Source organism: Dermatophagoides farinae, chromosome 1 (assembly GCF_024713945.1).
Source record: "Dermatophagoides farinae isolate YC_2012a chromosome 1, ASM2471394v1, whole genome shotgun sequence".
Taxonomy (NCBI): Eukaryota; Metazoa; Arthropoda; class Arachnida; order Sarcoptiformes; family Pyroglyphidae; genus Dermatophagoides; species Dermatophagoides farinae.
The window spans coordinates 2,967,436-2,983,191 of record NC_134677.1 but is presented as its reverse complement, the minus strand read 5'-3'; the positions used below and the strand labels follow the sequence as shown (position 1 = coordinate 2,983,191).

At 30.2% G+C, this 15,756-nt stretch overlaps 1 protein-coding gene across 4 annotated transcripts in view; it reads right to left on the bottom strand.

Annotated features, from left to right (window-relative positions):
- Positions 1-983: 983 nt before the first annotated feature.
- The window catches only part of Ptp99A (Protein tyrosine phosphatase 99A), a 37,640-nt gene continuing 22,867 nt past the window's right edge, over positions 984-15,756 (bottom strand). Inside the window, exons 4-15 of one of the 4 annotated variants that reach the window (XM_075734202.1) lie at positions 8,784-8,907; positions 8,526-8,707; positions 8,271-8,470; positions 6,217-6,331; positions 5,934-6,140; positions 5,577-5,869; positions 5,366-5,507; positions 4,559-5,043; positions 4,360-4,494; positions 4,067-4,105; positions 3,735-3,869; positions 984-3,679 (exon numbers count right to left, since the gene is read on the bottom strand). In XM_075734202.1, coding sequence (XP_075590317.1) covers positions 1,802-3,679; positions 3,735-3,869; positions 4,067-4,105; positions 4,360-4,494; positions 4,559-5,043; positions 5,366-5,507; positions 5,577-5,869; positions 5,934-6,140; positions 6,217-6,331; positions 8,271-8,470; positions 8,526-8,707; positions 8,784-8,907 — 3,935 coding nt within the window. In that variant the 3' untranslated portion in view covers positions 984-1,801. The remainder of the gene's footprint in view (positions 3,680-3,734; positions 3,870-4,066; positions 4,106-4,359; positions 4,495-4,558; positions 5,044-5,365; positions 5,508-5,576; positions 5,870-5,933; positions 6,141-6,216; positions 6,332-8,270; positions 8,471-8,525; positions 8,708-8,783; positions 8,908-15,756) is intronic. The other 3 variants (XM_075734211.1, XM_075734215.1, XM_047056079.2) reach the window with 3 other exon arrangements.

Genomic DNA, 15,756 nt, shown 5'->3' with positions numbered 1-15,756 from the left:
CCTTTCCTTTGTTTCGGGATCAGAAAATAATTTTTAGTGTGTGCGTGTGTGTGTGTAAACATACAAGGTACACAAAGGATTTTTTTTTTTAATTCTCGGTACAATTTATTCGCCTGGTTTTATTATATTTTTTTGTTCGAATCATCTTTGATTTAGTTTACCACTATCGCTGCCACAAATAAAACAACAAACAAACATTATGGTAAATACAAAATCTATATGGATCTTTTCGGTCTTCGAACCCTAGTCATGTGGCAATATTAATATTTATTATTTTTTTCTGAATAAAATGATATAATTCTTGCAATTTCTTTTATTTCCAAAAAAAAAGTTTAGAATTGTACGAATCGATCTCTTTGTTCTTTTTTTTATGTTGAAAGATTGATATTAATATATTATTTTTTCCTTGACTACTACTGTTCGATCGTGAAATGAAATGGAAATTTTTTTTTTTTTTTTTGGGTGCCAATGCCCTTTTCTACTATTTATTTTTATTTTATCTATAGAAACTGGAAGAAAAAAAAATCCCTAGAACCACTCGAATCAAGAAGACAAAAAATAAAGAAGAAAAAAAATCCGAAACGAAATTACATGGTTCTTTATTTCTTTTTTTTTGGTGGTGAAATAGACGACGGCGCGACTATACTATTTTTTTGTTGTTGTTGTTGTTAACTTAGCTTCGGCTACTGCCATTCAAGTTGATTGGATGGGACAACGGCCCTGATAATGATTATATAACGACGGCGTGAAATCGAAAATAAAAGACTGGTGGATATAACCGAAAGAAAATGTAGCTTCACATGATGTACAATGATGCCATCCAATGGTGATAAAACAAATTGATTTCAATAACAAAAAATTAATGTATTAATGTAAAAACCAAACGAGATTGCCATCTTTTGATTGAATCTAAAAATAAAATTATTAAAAATCGATCATGGCCAAGAAGAATTAATCAATAGTCATCATATATGATTGAATGATTTTTTTTATAATTTTAAACAATAATTTTATTTACTAAATCTGTTTTCAATTTGAAAAGAATATGACAATGAAGGGGGAGAAAAAATGCAAATTGTTTGTGTTTAAAACATGCTGTGCGTATGAATTGTCGAATGTAAAGAAAGTTAGTAACATAAGAATGGTAAAAAAAGGGAACAAAAGAAAATTTACAGGAGAAAAAAAAATAATGAAATCAAAATTAAATAAAATATATCAAAAGAAAATGGATGCAAATAAAATTTACATAAAAAAAATTCTACACATTTTTTTTTTTGCTTTGTATCATCATCATTTTCAGCAGCAACAGCAGCAGTGTCGGTTAGCATCAAATTTAAATTCACAAGAGAAAAAAAATCAAATTCTGAAAATTGCAATCAAAAAAAGAAAACAAAGGGAAAATAATGAATAAAATGAGAAATGAAATCAGTAAATTCTAGCAGTGTAGTTTGGGGAATCGTTCATTGATTAATATAACATATATCATTTCTGGGTGATTGTTTCATTTCTTCACGATCATAACAATGATATAACAACAAATAATTGATTATAATAATTTTTTCTTTTTTTTTTGGTAGAGCTGTGTACGTATGTAAAGCATATATATGTGACGTAAAAATTTTTAAAATAATATATTGGCGACGATTGTTGTGAAAAATTGCAATTGTTTAAGTTCTAAAATTCACCTAAAATTGGTTGAGCAAAATGGTTTTTTGTTCTGTATACCATTGTCGTTTCATTCGTTGAGTATCGTTGAAATTTAGATTTTGATGATATTTGATTTTCATAATGTCTATGTATGTTATGAATGGACAATCTGATTTGCTTGTTCAACATTAGCGTTAGCTGTAGACATCATCGATATATGATAGGAATTATAACCAGCTGTTCCGGTTGTAGCTTGTACCGATAATAATTGCTGTGGACTATCACACATAAATGGTGATGGTGTACGATTACGATTTTGATGTACAGTTGGATGTTGATGATAATGTTGTTGTTGTGGCTGTGATACAGCTTGATGATGATTGATTGGTGAAATATCATGTTGTTGATGATTGTGATGATGATGATGTTGATGTTGATTAACGTAATGTGTTTGCTGTTGTTGATCTAAATTAATTGGTCCTCTTGTTCCAAATTGATTGTGCTGCGTTTGTTGTTGACTATTACGTGAACTAACACGTGGTAATGTTGCATATGATTGTGCCAATGCTTCGTTGGGCGTTGACGACGTTGTTAATGGAGGTGGTGTATTTGAACCCATTAAATGTGTTGCCGATGATGTACTTGTTAATGTATTGACATTAGTACCGGAACCGGATTGTGGTGTTTGTGCGTTCGTATATTGTACGGTTGAAGATGAGGATACTAATGCTTCCAAAGCACGATATAGAAACAGATAATCATCCTGTGAACGCCATATACCTGGCCGTCGTAGATGATATAGTTTAGCATACATATAAACATCCACACAATCTTCAAAATTGAGCTGCTTATATAAAGTGGTCAATATGGCAAATGTGGCCGCTTCGGTTCCACCAAATTTATCCACTACAACTACCGGTCCTAATACACCGGATGATGTGACAGTATCGGATGTACACCAATCTTGGACAATTTTTATGAGATCAAAAACCTGTGCCAATGGCTGTCGTTCAGGCCAATCAGAACAATGTACTAATCGACAACATAGTTCATAATCATCTTGAGTCGATTGTAACATTAAATCACGTTTAGTAATGAAACCTGCTCCGCTGGGACAGCCTCCCCCAACGCCACCATTTTCACAGTTCAACATCAGACGTGATTCTTCAATTAATTTCACTTTAAATGAACCATAATCGGCTTCATCTTCTTTATCTGGCCAAAATTGTGGAAATTCTTTCTCATCGATCACGGATGAAAGCATCACTATTGTTTGTACATTATGATCCCAAATCATTTGCCAAAAATCTGGGACCGTATCCCATATTGGATGTTGTGTAATGATGAATTCACGAAGTCGACTGAATCCGGTCAAAAATGTAGCATTAATATAATCAGAACCTTCAGCACCAGGTGTACGTGGTAGAATATGAACACGATGTGCTTCCAAAGGAATCAGATTCAATGAACGATTTTTAGGCTTATTGCATGGCTTTAATGCCGAAACAACATTAAAATCTTTTGCTTTAAATTGGGTGACCATACGAAATTGTCGTTCAAGTAATGGCCAATGACTATGTTTATCCATTGTTGATGGTATCAATCCATTATCGGTACCATTCAATTTTGGTTCACCACCGGTTTGTAATGTTTGTAAATAACGTAATAAATGCGTTGATGGTACTTCGGTATCACCTGCATCAAGAAATTCCAATAATGCATCATGTATGAAAATGTATTGTTCTTCTGTTTGTACGAGGAAATTTCGTTGCTGTCGAATGTGCTTGAGAAAACCGAATACATTGATACAATTACGATGTTTAATCTGTTGCATCATAGCATCAAGTACAATATAAGTTCCAGTACGGCCAACACCAGCTGAACAATGAACGATGATTGGCCCTCCAGTGGGTGGATTAGCTGCAGCTGATTTTCGAATAAACGCCAACACTGGCAATGGATGTTCCGGTACACCGTGATCAGGCCAATTTGTATAATGATATTGGTAAACTGTACGTTCATTTCCATGTTTCTAAAGTGGTAAAATCGAAATCAGAAAAAAATTCATTTCCCTAGATTTAAAATACCTTTTTGATTTTAAGATTTTTAACATGAAAAGTTCGTAATGTATAGGTAGCCATTACAACTTCTTGTAGTAATCGAACCTGCACTATACCATACGTTTCGGTGCCTTCTTTTGGCCAATACATGTCACATTTTCTCTGTAAATTTGAATATGAAATTAGAAAAACATTTGTTAGCATGAATTTCAACATTTTTTATAAACTAATGAAGCAAGAAGGATCAAATGCCAATCAATTTTTTTTGAAAAACATATCTAATTCTAAGTGAAAACCACAGACAAATCTCAAAAAAGGAAGATGGGTAAACATGAGGGATATGAGATACAAATACTCACTCCATCATCCATCAGTTCAGCATGTCGCTGAAGATAGCTCTGAATTTTCAAAAAATTTAGAATAAAAAGAAATGGAAAAAATCAGAAATAGAAAGAGAGAGAGAAAGAAGTAATGAGATGAAAGAAAAATAGAATAAAAAGGTATCAATCTTTAAGATTAATAAATCTGAATCTGTAGGAAATGATTATAATAGCAAAACACATAATGACGATAAGATTCACAAGCAACAAGAAATCACAAGCAAATTCATAGCCAATTTTTTATCACAACAATTAAAATGTTTCAAACTAACCCTTCCACGTTCCATTAGATTGGTAATCATGACTACAATGCAAACTCGTTGTTCCCATATCATACGCCAATAATCATCGAATGTAGCCGGCAATGGACCTTGAGTGCCGATATAAGCTTGAGATTTACGATAGCCCTACAAGGAAAGTAAAAAAATGATTAAATAAATGTCTATTTAAATATTAATTTGAATGACATACATCAATATAATTGGCATTAATATAATCATGACCAGTTTTCTTTTGACCAGGTAATGGTTTAAGCAGTACACGTGTATGATCATAGGCTACAATATTTACGTAACGATTTTTTGTTTTATTTTCAGCCATATGTGAATGTTCAGATGAAAGACGATCGGCATGTACTTCGGTCGAACGTTGTAATTGTTCATATTCGCGCGTGAAACCAATATCACCATCACAATGTAAATCTTGTACATGTCTTGACCATTGTCCAGTCAATATTGGTGGATATTCTGCTTCATCAATATAAACTTCGGATAAATTTGGTGATGATCGGGGATTACTTCCACCACCAATAGCTGGATCATCAAGATAATAATAGGCAGCTTGAAAATATTTTCTCCAAAGAAAAAAACTAGCCACTGCCAGTAGGAATGCCAATAGAGCGCATGTTAATCCAGCCATTAATGAAGCCGAAATAAGATCCGAACCAGATGCATAGCCTAAAGAAACAATAAAAACATTGAATTAATTGATGTTGAATAATCAAAATGGTCGAATAAAAAACACAATGACTAATCTAGATTCTAATCTTAGCTCCTCAAATTATCAAGAATTAATAAGATGTTATTTAGGCAATTTATCGTATGCAAATGCCCATAAAGAAATCCCCAATGCTCGATAGACATTATTCGAATATAATTTAGTTTTGTATTGTGTGTGTGTGTGTGACGGAAAAAGATAGATTCATGATAGAAATAGAGAGACAGATAGTATAGGCATGATTAGTAAGATTTAATAAAGAAGGAAAAAGATAGAACTTACTGATACACTTACTCTGAAGAATAACTTTACGTGATTCACTAAAATCACCACGATAAAGTTTACTACTTTCTTTTAGACTTCGCGTTGCTCCTTGAACTTTGACTTCATACAAAGTTCCTTTTGTCAAATTGGTTATTTTAGTCTGATGGAAAGTAACAATAAAAGTTTAGAGATATTGGATCGATTTTAACAAGAAAAGAAATTTGCTTACATAATGTTCAAATGATGTATCAAAACCGGGTATATTTATAGGAATTTCGTCAAAATTATCATCCGAATCATGTTCGGAACGATAATATACAAAGTAATAATCAATTTTATGATAAAATCGTTCCGGACGAGTCCATTGAACAATGAGAGCATCATCGCCTTCACAAGTAAGATTAGAAATATATGGTGCTGATGGTCCAGAAACATCTGTACGAAATTCAATCGTTCTTGAAGCTTCACCTTCCGAACGTTCCGTATATGCTTTGGTCCAAACTTTATACTGTGTAAATGGTTCTAATAGGAAGAAGATCAATAGATTTTAGATTTTGCATCGATTTAAAGAAATTATTATCCGTACTTAGATTATGAATTGTATATTCCATCAAATGTTGAGATAGATCAGATGTTTGAAAGCGTTTCACTTCAGTTAGATTAGCAGCCATATTATGAACATAGATATGATAGCCGATAATACGGCCATTCGGTTGTAATGGTTCGGACCATTGTACACGTGCCATAAGATTATTTACCCGTTGTACAGTAACATTTCGTGGTGGAGATGGAACTATATATAATTTTAAAAAAGAAAAAAAATTTAATTTAATAATTTTACTTCGAAAATTGATATAAAAATCACATACCTCCTTCATCTGTAGTAGCTGCCAATGTAGCAACTGGACCATCACCTTTTGGATTGAATACCCGTAACGTTACAAAATATTCGGTATATGGTTCCAGATTTCTTATGGTATAATTCTGTGTAGGTGGCAATCCGGTCGTTGTAATAATAATCGGCGCCAATTTCGTTGTTGTTGTTGTTGTTGTCGAAACATTCGTTGACATTGATGATGAAGGTGTTGGTATTTGCAATTCATCGTTAGCAACAACGAGATGAAAAAAAAATAATGAAATCAAAATATTAGATAACAGACAAATAATTATCCTTGTATTGTGCCATATTGATCGTGAAGATGATGATGGTGATGATTTTCGACACAGAACGTAAGGTTGTCGTTCAATTTGTTTATGTTGTCGTCGAAAATGATGTTTCCATCGTAACGACAGTGATTTATCTATTTTGTTTGATATTTTAAATGTTGATGATGATTGTAAATAATAACAACAACAAAACTGTGGACACATTGATCAATGAAATGAGGATTTTTTTTTGGTGTTTGTGTCTCTGTATTTATTTATTTATTATGTTTGTATTGCTATCGTCAATGATAAATGATAGAACGAAATAAATAAATGGATAGAAAAAAAATCAAATCAAAAGGGCGCCAAAAAAAAAAAATAAATTCCAATTGTGAGATTTTAACAGAAATTCTTTGCGAAAGAGTTATTCTATAAGATTATAATTTGAATCATCATCATTGTAAAATGTTGAAAGATCAATTTATAGCAAAGAAATGTTGTCGAAATGATTCAAGATCACATGAATATTATTAAAAAGTAGTGGATGATCTTGGATTTATCGAAATTCAATTAAAATTTCAAATTTTCTTGATAATGATAAAAATGTGTTGAATTATAAATGATTTGTTTTTTTTTTGTTTTGTTTTTTGGAACGATTTTTGCATCAACAAGGCAACAAAACAAAGTAGGACAAACGAGTATGATGATGATGATATTCGGCAAATTTCTCTTGTCTTTCTCATTTATTCATTCATTCATTCAACATATAATCATCATCTATGGAAAAAAACCTTTGGCTACTTTTAGTTGCTCCAACAACTACTACCACTTGCGAAAAGAACATAGGTCAACAATATAAATCGAGCTACTACAAAGATGCAGATGTTCAATGTTTCAAGAAAAGTTTCTTTTCGTTGCTGTTGTTGTTCCAGTCATAGAACAATATCTTCTTACAACAATTGGATAGAAGATGGCTAAAAGATGAAGATGATGTCTTTTTACAATAAAAAAGTTTGCTTAATGAACAGTAAAAATGTTTGAATCATTGTCGATGTAAAATTTGATCATTGATGATTTAAACACGAATTTAGATGACAAAAAGAAGAAAAGACACGTTGAAAATTTTGGTTTTATATTATTCTATCTATATTCGAAAAATTTCATTCAATTTTGAATTGAATATTCAATATATTATAACACATTTTTCCATTGAACCAGTTATTGACCTGTGGAGCTATCGGTTTTTCATTTCGTTGTTGTGTGTTGATTATATAACATCAACATTGCCAACAAGGCGGGGATCATTGTTTATGAATCAGATCGGTTCGGATTGAATTTTTCTACCACTGTTGTAGTGGTCATACAATCGACAAAGAACATTAACTTTGACGTAAAAAAAAAAATTTTAGATCATGAATGAATGAACCGTGGATTTTTCTGCCATCTTTTTTTTCTGGTTTCAGCTGTTGGACTTTGAAGAAGGCGAACGAACAAGAATGTTGAATGTTTTTTTTTCTGTGGCGAGTTGGTGATCACGACGTAAACAAAAAATGAAATGAATGAATTTCACAACTTGTTTCGGTTTTGATTCGGATCGTTTGTTTGTTGTATGTGTGAAGCATTATGTATGTATGAAGCTTGCAAAACATTCATTTTGCTCGTCGTCGACGATGATCACCATCATCACCATTCATTCATTGAAGAATGATTTGAATCATCATTCAAAGATGGCGTACGAATATCCATTTGAATTTAAATTTTTTTTTAATAAGCTTACCCTTGCTTCCGGATCACCAATAGTGATTTCACGTTCATGTAACACCAATAAAGATGCTGAATTTCCATTTTTATGATAACGTAAACGATAGCCAATAAATTCACCATGAATTGTATTCCTTGGTGGTGGATGCCATTCCAAACTCAATGATGATGATGATTTGTTTACGCAACGAAATCCAATGGGAATTCCGTCTGGAACTGTAGGGGAAAAAAATTCATTAAAATTATAAATAGAATTGGGCAGTGTACTTACTTTCTCGTAATGTAACAGTATAATAGGATTCTTTACTTGGTTGACTAGCACCGATTGCATTGACTGCAATGACTCGAAATGAATATACAGTGAATGGTTGTAATTTATCAATATAATATTCGGTACGATTATCCAATGTGGAAATGCCATTCATACTATCCCAATCACCATTTTCACCGATTCTATTTTCAATAGAAAATTATTATGTAACAAATGAAATTTAATATGCAGGAATATTTCCATTTTCTTTCAATTTACCTTGTATGAATAATATAATTCAATACCGGTGAATTATGTGAATTAAAACTTGGTGCCCAAGATAAATTCACTGAACGAGATGTAAATGACATTATAAATGGTTTGCCCGGTGGATCTGGTACATCTATAAATTAGATTTTTTTTTTTTTTGAAAAAAAAGAAAAAAAAATTAAATAGGTTAAAATGTCAATATCATCATCATGGATTTTTATAAATTTCAAATGAGAATAAAAAAATTCATTTGCATTGTGTCAATCGAAATCAATGGGTGTTTGGTGTCAACCAAAAACAAATTACAGATCGACAATATATCACTTGGGCGAAAAAATTTATAACAATAAGCTATGATGATGATGATGATCATCATCATCATCACCGCCAACGCATTACAAATACTTAAAAAAATAAAAAATCTATTCGATGATGGTGGGCGAGAATGTTCAACAACACAATCAATCTTGTCAATGTTTTTTTTTTCTTCTTTATTGGTGTGATACAAATGTCAGTATATTGAAGATGTGTCCATTCATTTCAAAAAGAAAAATGACTATGTTTTGTATATATGAATTGATGGATCGAAAATGAATCTTTTTCTCATCATGTGGATGCGGAAATTTGAATTTTTGTTTGTTTGTTTGTTTGTTGGTATATCATAATATAATAATAATAAAACAAATATAAATGATGGATGAGACATTTATCTATTTGAATGCAAATGTGCTAATGAAAATTTTCTCCATTTTCTTTTTTTTTGTCAATTTGTACGAGCTTTTGTGCACGTGTACATCTATCAATCAAAGTGGAAATGTATGTAATTAATTAATTTTTCCCCTTAATCCAAATGAATTTGTGAACAAAAGAAGAAAAGAAAAATCATGTAGGTTGAAATGAAGTTCTTTTGAATCAATCGACAATGATGAACAAACAACAAACAGAAAACGAAATGCAATCAACAATTTGTTCAATGACCTTTTTTGGGTTGAACCCGAATTTTATGTTCATATTTTTTTTCTCGTGCATGCTACTGTCATATTTTTTTCATATTTATTTAGTTCACCCAAATTCAACAGGAATCAAGAAAAGAAAATAAAGGCTTTTAAAGAAATCTCACCGGAAATAGTTTTTTTTTGATTACAAAGAAGAAGGGTTCTATATTATGATAAAGTGAAGAATAAATCTTACAAAAACATAAAACACAAAACAATAGATGGATTGGTAGCAACCACACCTCAATAAAGTCAATCGGAACTATAATTTAGATTATGATTAAGATGAAATGTCGAGAAAATTTTAGAAAATTTCAATCAAAATAAAATGGAAATTTTAATTTAAAATTACATCTGAAAATAAATTTTCAACAAACAATAGAACAACCAAGTATACACACCACAGGTGCACACGTGTGTATCTATGTACAAGACATTATAAAAATGATTATGATGATGATGATGATGATGATAATGAAAAAAAGTGAACATCAATTTCAATATTTTACAACACTGAATGGACACGCCTAAATCATGATGATGACCTTTGACTTGTGACATAATTTTTTTTTCTCTTTATTCAATATTTTTATATTTTTTTTTGATTTCATCATCGTAAAATGATGATGATAATCAAATCCGAGACTATGTAGATATGAATAATTTTTTTTCTCTTGATTTCGCTCACTCTCATACTCATTTTGGCTTAGCTACCGGTCTTTTGTCTTTGTGAAATTTCATCTTTTCGGTGTGATTTGATATGATCAAATCATTATACTGGTGTTGAATATGATGATGCTCCTACCAATTAGTCATTATCATGCTGTCCAAAAACTCATACAAAGTGAAAGTTCATAAAGTTTGATTTCATCATCATCAACTTCATCATGTTGTCAAATCAAATTATGTTTCTCTGCCATTTAAGGTGATTCATCATCATCATCATCATACCTGGGAGGATTGGACGACAAAAATTTTTTTTCTTGAAAAAAAAGAAAAATTTTCAAATTAATCAAGCACCAAATCGAAAATGAATCAGAATTGTCTGTAGAATTCTTTTTTTTATCGATGTAATTTTCTTTTTCGTTTTTGTTTTGATGTTCACTGAAAAAACAAAAATATTTTGATCATCATCTTTGTAAGTTCGATAAGAGAAGAATAAAAATGAAAAAAAAGGAAAAGCGTAAAACGGTCTTTCACAATAATAACAACAAGTGATGATCACCATAGCAATTGCCTGCTGTGATTTTTTCATTATCTTTGCCGTCATCATCCATCGTTCAATGCAATCCGATTCAATTTATTGCAGTAAATTCTGGTTTTTTTTCTACTTGCTGTTCCTTCAATAGAGAAAAAAAAGAAATGCGTTGTGATTTTTAACGTCAAAACATCAAATTTTTCCACGTTTAAATCATTATTCTTGATATTGATGGCATAAATTTCGATGAATAGATTCTTTAAACAATGATGATGATGATGATGGTAATTGAACATTGTTTTTCTTTTAGAACGAAAAAAAAAATAGTAAATCGAGTTCAATTCAAAAAAAAGAATGGCTGAATGTTATTTGAAATTTAAAAATTTTTCTTTTGTTTCTATTGAAGCAATAAATTTTTGATTTAATTTAAAATTGACAAGAAATTTTAATGAAAAAAGTTCAAAATTCAATTAGATGAAAAAATTTTTTGTCTTGAATAAAAATTAAGAAAATTTACATTGAACACGAGCAACATGATGAAAAATTACAATAGAGGATTGTAAATGAAAATCATGATGATGATGATGCTGATAGCTGAAATCATTTGTTCTATCTTTAGCTGTAGCTCAATTCATGAATGTTTCTTTTTTGTTTTTTTGGCTAGAGTTAATTTACTCATTTCAATGATCATCAGCCATTATGAACTGAACATTAATCTGGACATGCACATCATCGTTCGGTTTCTGTTTGTGTATAATTGATTTATTTTCAAATCAAAACAATTGAAGATAAAATCAAGGAGAAAAAAAACTTTTCTTTGAAAACTCAGAAATAATAGATTATCGACGAACATATAACGAAAATATATTCACTTGCTACTGTGTGTGGTCAAAATAAATTTTGAAGGTGGAAAAAAATCAATTATTTGAATTTGTCGTAACTTTTAAAAAGAAAACAAAAATAATTCATTAATTTAGCTTCATTCGAACATAAATTTTATTGAAAATTTCATACTTTCTCAGTTACAGGTAGTGAATTAAATTGAAATTTCATTTTTCACAATTTGCTGATTTCAATCATAAAATTGACACTAACTATAGTGTGAAAATAATTCTCAATAAAATGAACGGAAATTAATTTGAAAATTCTTATAGACATATTTTCAATGATAATTTCTTCAGAATTCATACAAATAAATTAATTTTTCATAATTCACATTGAATTTCATGGTGGTCGCAACATCATCAAACACACACACACACACTGTTGCCATTAATTTTTTTTTCATAATTTTTTCGTTTTGTATGAATGAATTTGGTGGGAATTATTTTTTGGTAATTTCTGTGTGCATTTATTGATATTGTTCATCATCTTTTCAATGAAACACACCGATCATATTGATCGTGTTTTGTGTTGAATCAAGTGAACAATACATAAAAATTAAAATTGGATCAAAATTGAAGAAGTCAAAAAAAAAATTGTGAACAATATGCGTGCGTGTGTGTGTGTGTGTTAAAATTGCCTTGCAAGTCCGTGAAAAATCCATATTTTTTTCCCTGTTTGAATCAAATTTGTTTTTGTCGCCAAAATTCTTAGACAATTTTGGTTGATTATTAATGCCAGTTGAATGTAACGAAGCGTGTAGGATTGACGGAGATTAAAATAAAAATTTAAATGTCCTACATATGCTCATCGCTTTAGTGAATGAAGCAAAATTAAAGCAAGAAAAAAAAATATCTGTCAACCGTAGAATTGTCCCTTGAATTCGTTATCGTTGAACCATAAAATTTTAATGTTTTCATATTGTATCCATTCATTTGAATTCATATTCTTGGTTAAATTTTGAATAGAATCGACTAAATAATTCATATTCATATAACATAAATAATTTCATTCAAAACTAATTCATATTCCTTTGTCAATGTTGTGACAATTTAGAATATAGAATCATTGAATCGTTACTTTATAATAGTAAATTCATTATTATGATGATCAAACTAATATGAAATAGAAATAAAAAAAAATTGAAAGTACAAATTCAATACTTCCGACCAGGTGAAATATAATACAGAAAAAAAAACAATTTCAATAAATTGATATTCTCATTTTAACCATGGAAAATCTTTAAAGATTGTGAAACAAATAAAAAATCAAATCCAGCAAAGTGTTTTTTTAGTAAAATACAATCAAATTCTAAATTGATCGGACAAATCGATCAAAATCGATCGATCGATCGATCAGTGGCCTATATTTAGCAAGAATGATCAATTTTTTTTCCATACAATTTGAAGTATTAAAGATTGTCCGAAATAAGTAAATTGTAACGCAAGCAAGTAAAAAAAAAAAATTAAAACGTTCAAGACAAAAGAGTTTACCCGCGTGTATTTGTGTGTGTGTGTGTGCATGATTGTTTCCCTTAGATTTGATCTATTTTTCTTCTTGACTTTGGTTTGAATCGGTTTTTTTTGGGGCTTTCTTCTTCTTCACCATCAATTGTTGTATCATTCTCAGTATGTATTATGTGTATTTTTATTACATAAACACGAATTGCTTGCACAGAAATCAAAGTACAAATATAAAACAAAATGTTCAATCATGATTAATGGCATGATAAAAACGGGGATAAATGAATGAAAAAACATTGGACAAAGATGTGCTTGTGTGTGTGTGTGTGGTGTTCGTGGTTTCATAGTTACAATTTTTTTTCTGTTATTTTATTTTTCGGGTTGAATGTCAATCGACAATGTTCTACATAATGATAATGATAGTAACACGACGACGACGATGATGATGATGATAATGTTCAACATATATACGATCAATTTAAATTGATATAAATTGAAATCAATTTCATTTAATCGATTGTATCATGACGATGATGATGATGATGTTTGTGGAATTTTTTTTCAAAAAAAAAGAAAAAAAAACAAAAATCTAATCTAGATTACAATCTAGAACAAATTGATCAGAAAATAAGTGTCAAACAATTTGAAAATAATAATTTTTTTCATCATTTGTTTTTCTATGATGGAAAAACTACATTGTAGTGATCTGGAAAAAAAACTGGATGAATGAATAAATAAATAAATGTGTTGGATGTTTTGATTTATCTCTTTTTCATTCATTCATTCATTCATTATGATACAAATAAACTTAGTACAATTATTATAATCAATATACAATATTGGCTTATGATGATGATAAAGATAAGTCATTATTTCTTCTTTCTGCTTGTCGACTGCTGCTGCTGTTGCTGCTGGTTTATTATGTTGTCAGAAAACTTGAAAATTTAAATGAATAAATCTAAAGCTTTACACACACACAACTCCCTTCTTTTTTTTTTTTTTTTTTTGTTTGGTATCCCCCATCATTTTTTCTTCTTGTTTTATATAAACGAAAAAAAAATCTCCCACCAATCATCATAACCATAATCATAATCATAATCACCATCATCGCCTACCTTTCTATGGAAACAAACAACAACAACAATCCAATATTGACACACACACACACACACACCTTAAACCTGAATACAGTACACATATGTATCACACGCACACACACACACACACACACAAACAAAATAAAAACAGCGAGATTTTTCGCGGCCAAAGGTGTGCCCACCTTTAGATGTTGATGATCAATATTTTCTTTTTTTTTTGTTATTCAAGGTTCAAAGATTTTCAAGATATATACCCCAACGAATTTATTCACTCATTCATTCATCGATTCATTGTTACACATCGTTTTTAAACAGAACAAATTTCTAAAAAAAAAATTTGTCTTCCGATCTTCTATCATCATCATCAACACATCAGATATATATGATGAATATTTTGGTTCATAGTTGTTGGTCGATTGGTCGCCTTGAAGCCCTGAAGGGAACCCACCTTTTATCACACCAACACACAAAAACTTGTCAATCATTATATGTTTTCATTGCAAATAGTGTTGAAAACGGTTTTTTCTTGAGTTTTTTCCAATTTACAAATGAATTAGAAATTTCAAAAAAAAACTTTTGACTCAAGAATCAAAGAAATTGAAAACAACAGAAAAAAGAATATAATAAGAAGGAATAAAAAAAAAAAATCATGACAAAAATCAAATCCGAAACAAACATACAGACAAATACCAGAAGCAAATGGATAGAAAAAGAAAGAAAAATGTATCAAAAAACATCAACAAAAAAAGAAACAAAGGTGAAAAAAAGGAATGAATGAATGAATACAAGATTATAACCATAAAAAAATCATTAAGTTTATCGGGTGCCCCAAAAAAAAGTGTGGCGGTCACTGATCATTATCATCATCTTTCAACGCATTTCATAAATCCTGATGATTTTCACTATGAGAAACTACATAGAGATGATGAAAACATGGTTTATAATAATGAATGAATGAATAAAGAATATGTATATGGATTTAAGCCATGACTTAATCACATTGATTAACAGGGTTCACCGTTGTGCATCATCATCATCATTATGAATGAAAATCAAGAAAAATAACTTCATCATCATCATCATCAATGACGCCAGACATGTTGATGTTCATAATCATCATCATCTGTAGTCATGATTCATAATCGATTTGAGAATAAATGCACTTGTATTACATCAAGATTTAGGTGTTAAGATTTTTCCTTCCTTGTCCACAGTGTATACGCGTTTGTGGTCATAAAAAAACGTTTATTTTTATTTTTTTTTTGTTTTTGTATCTGTTGAAATCCATAAGAATTCTATGATTTTGATGGAAACGATGATGACAATTTTATTATAGATGATAAATGT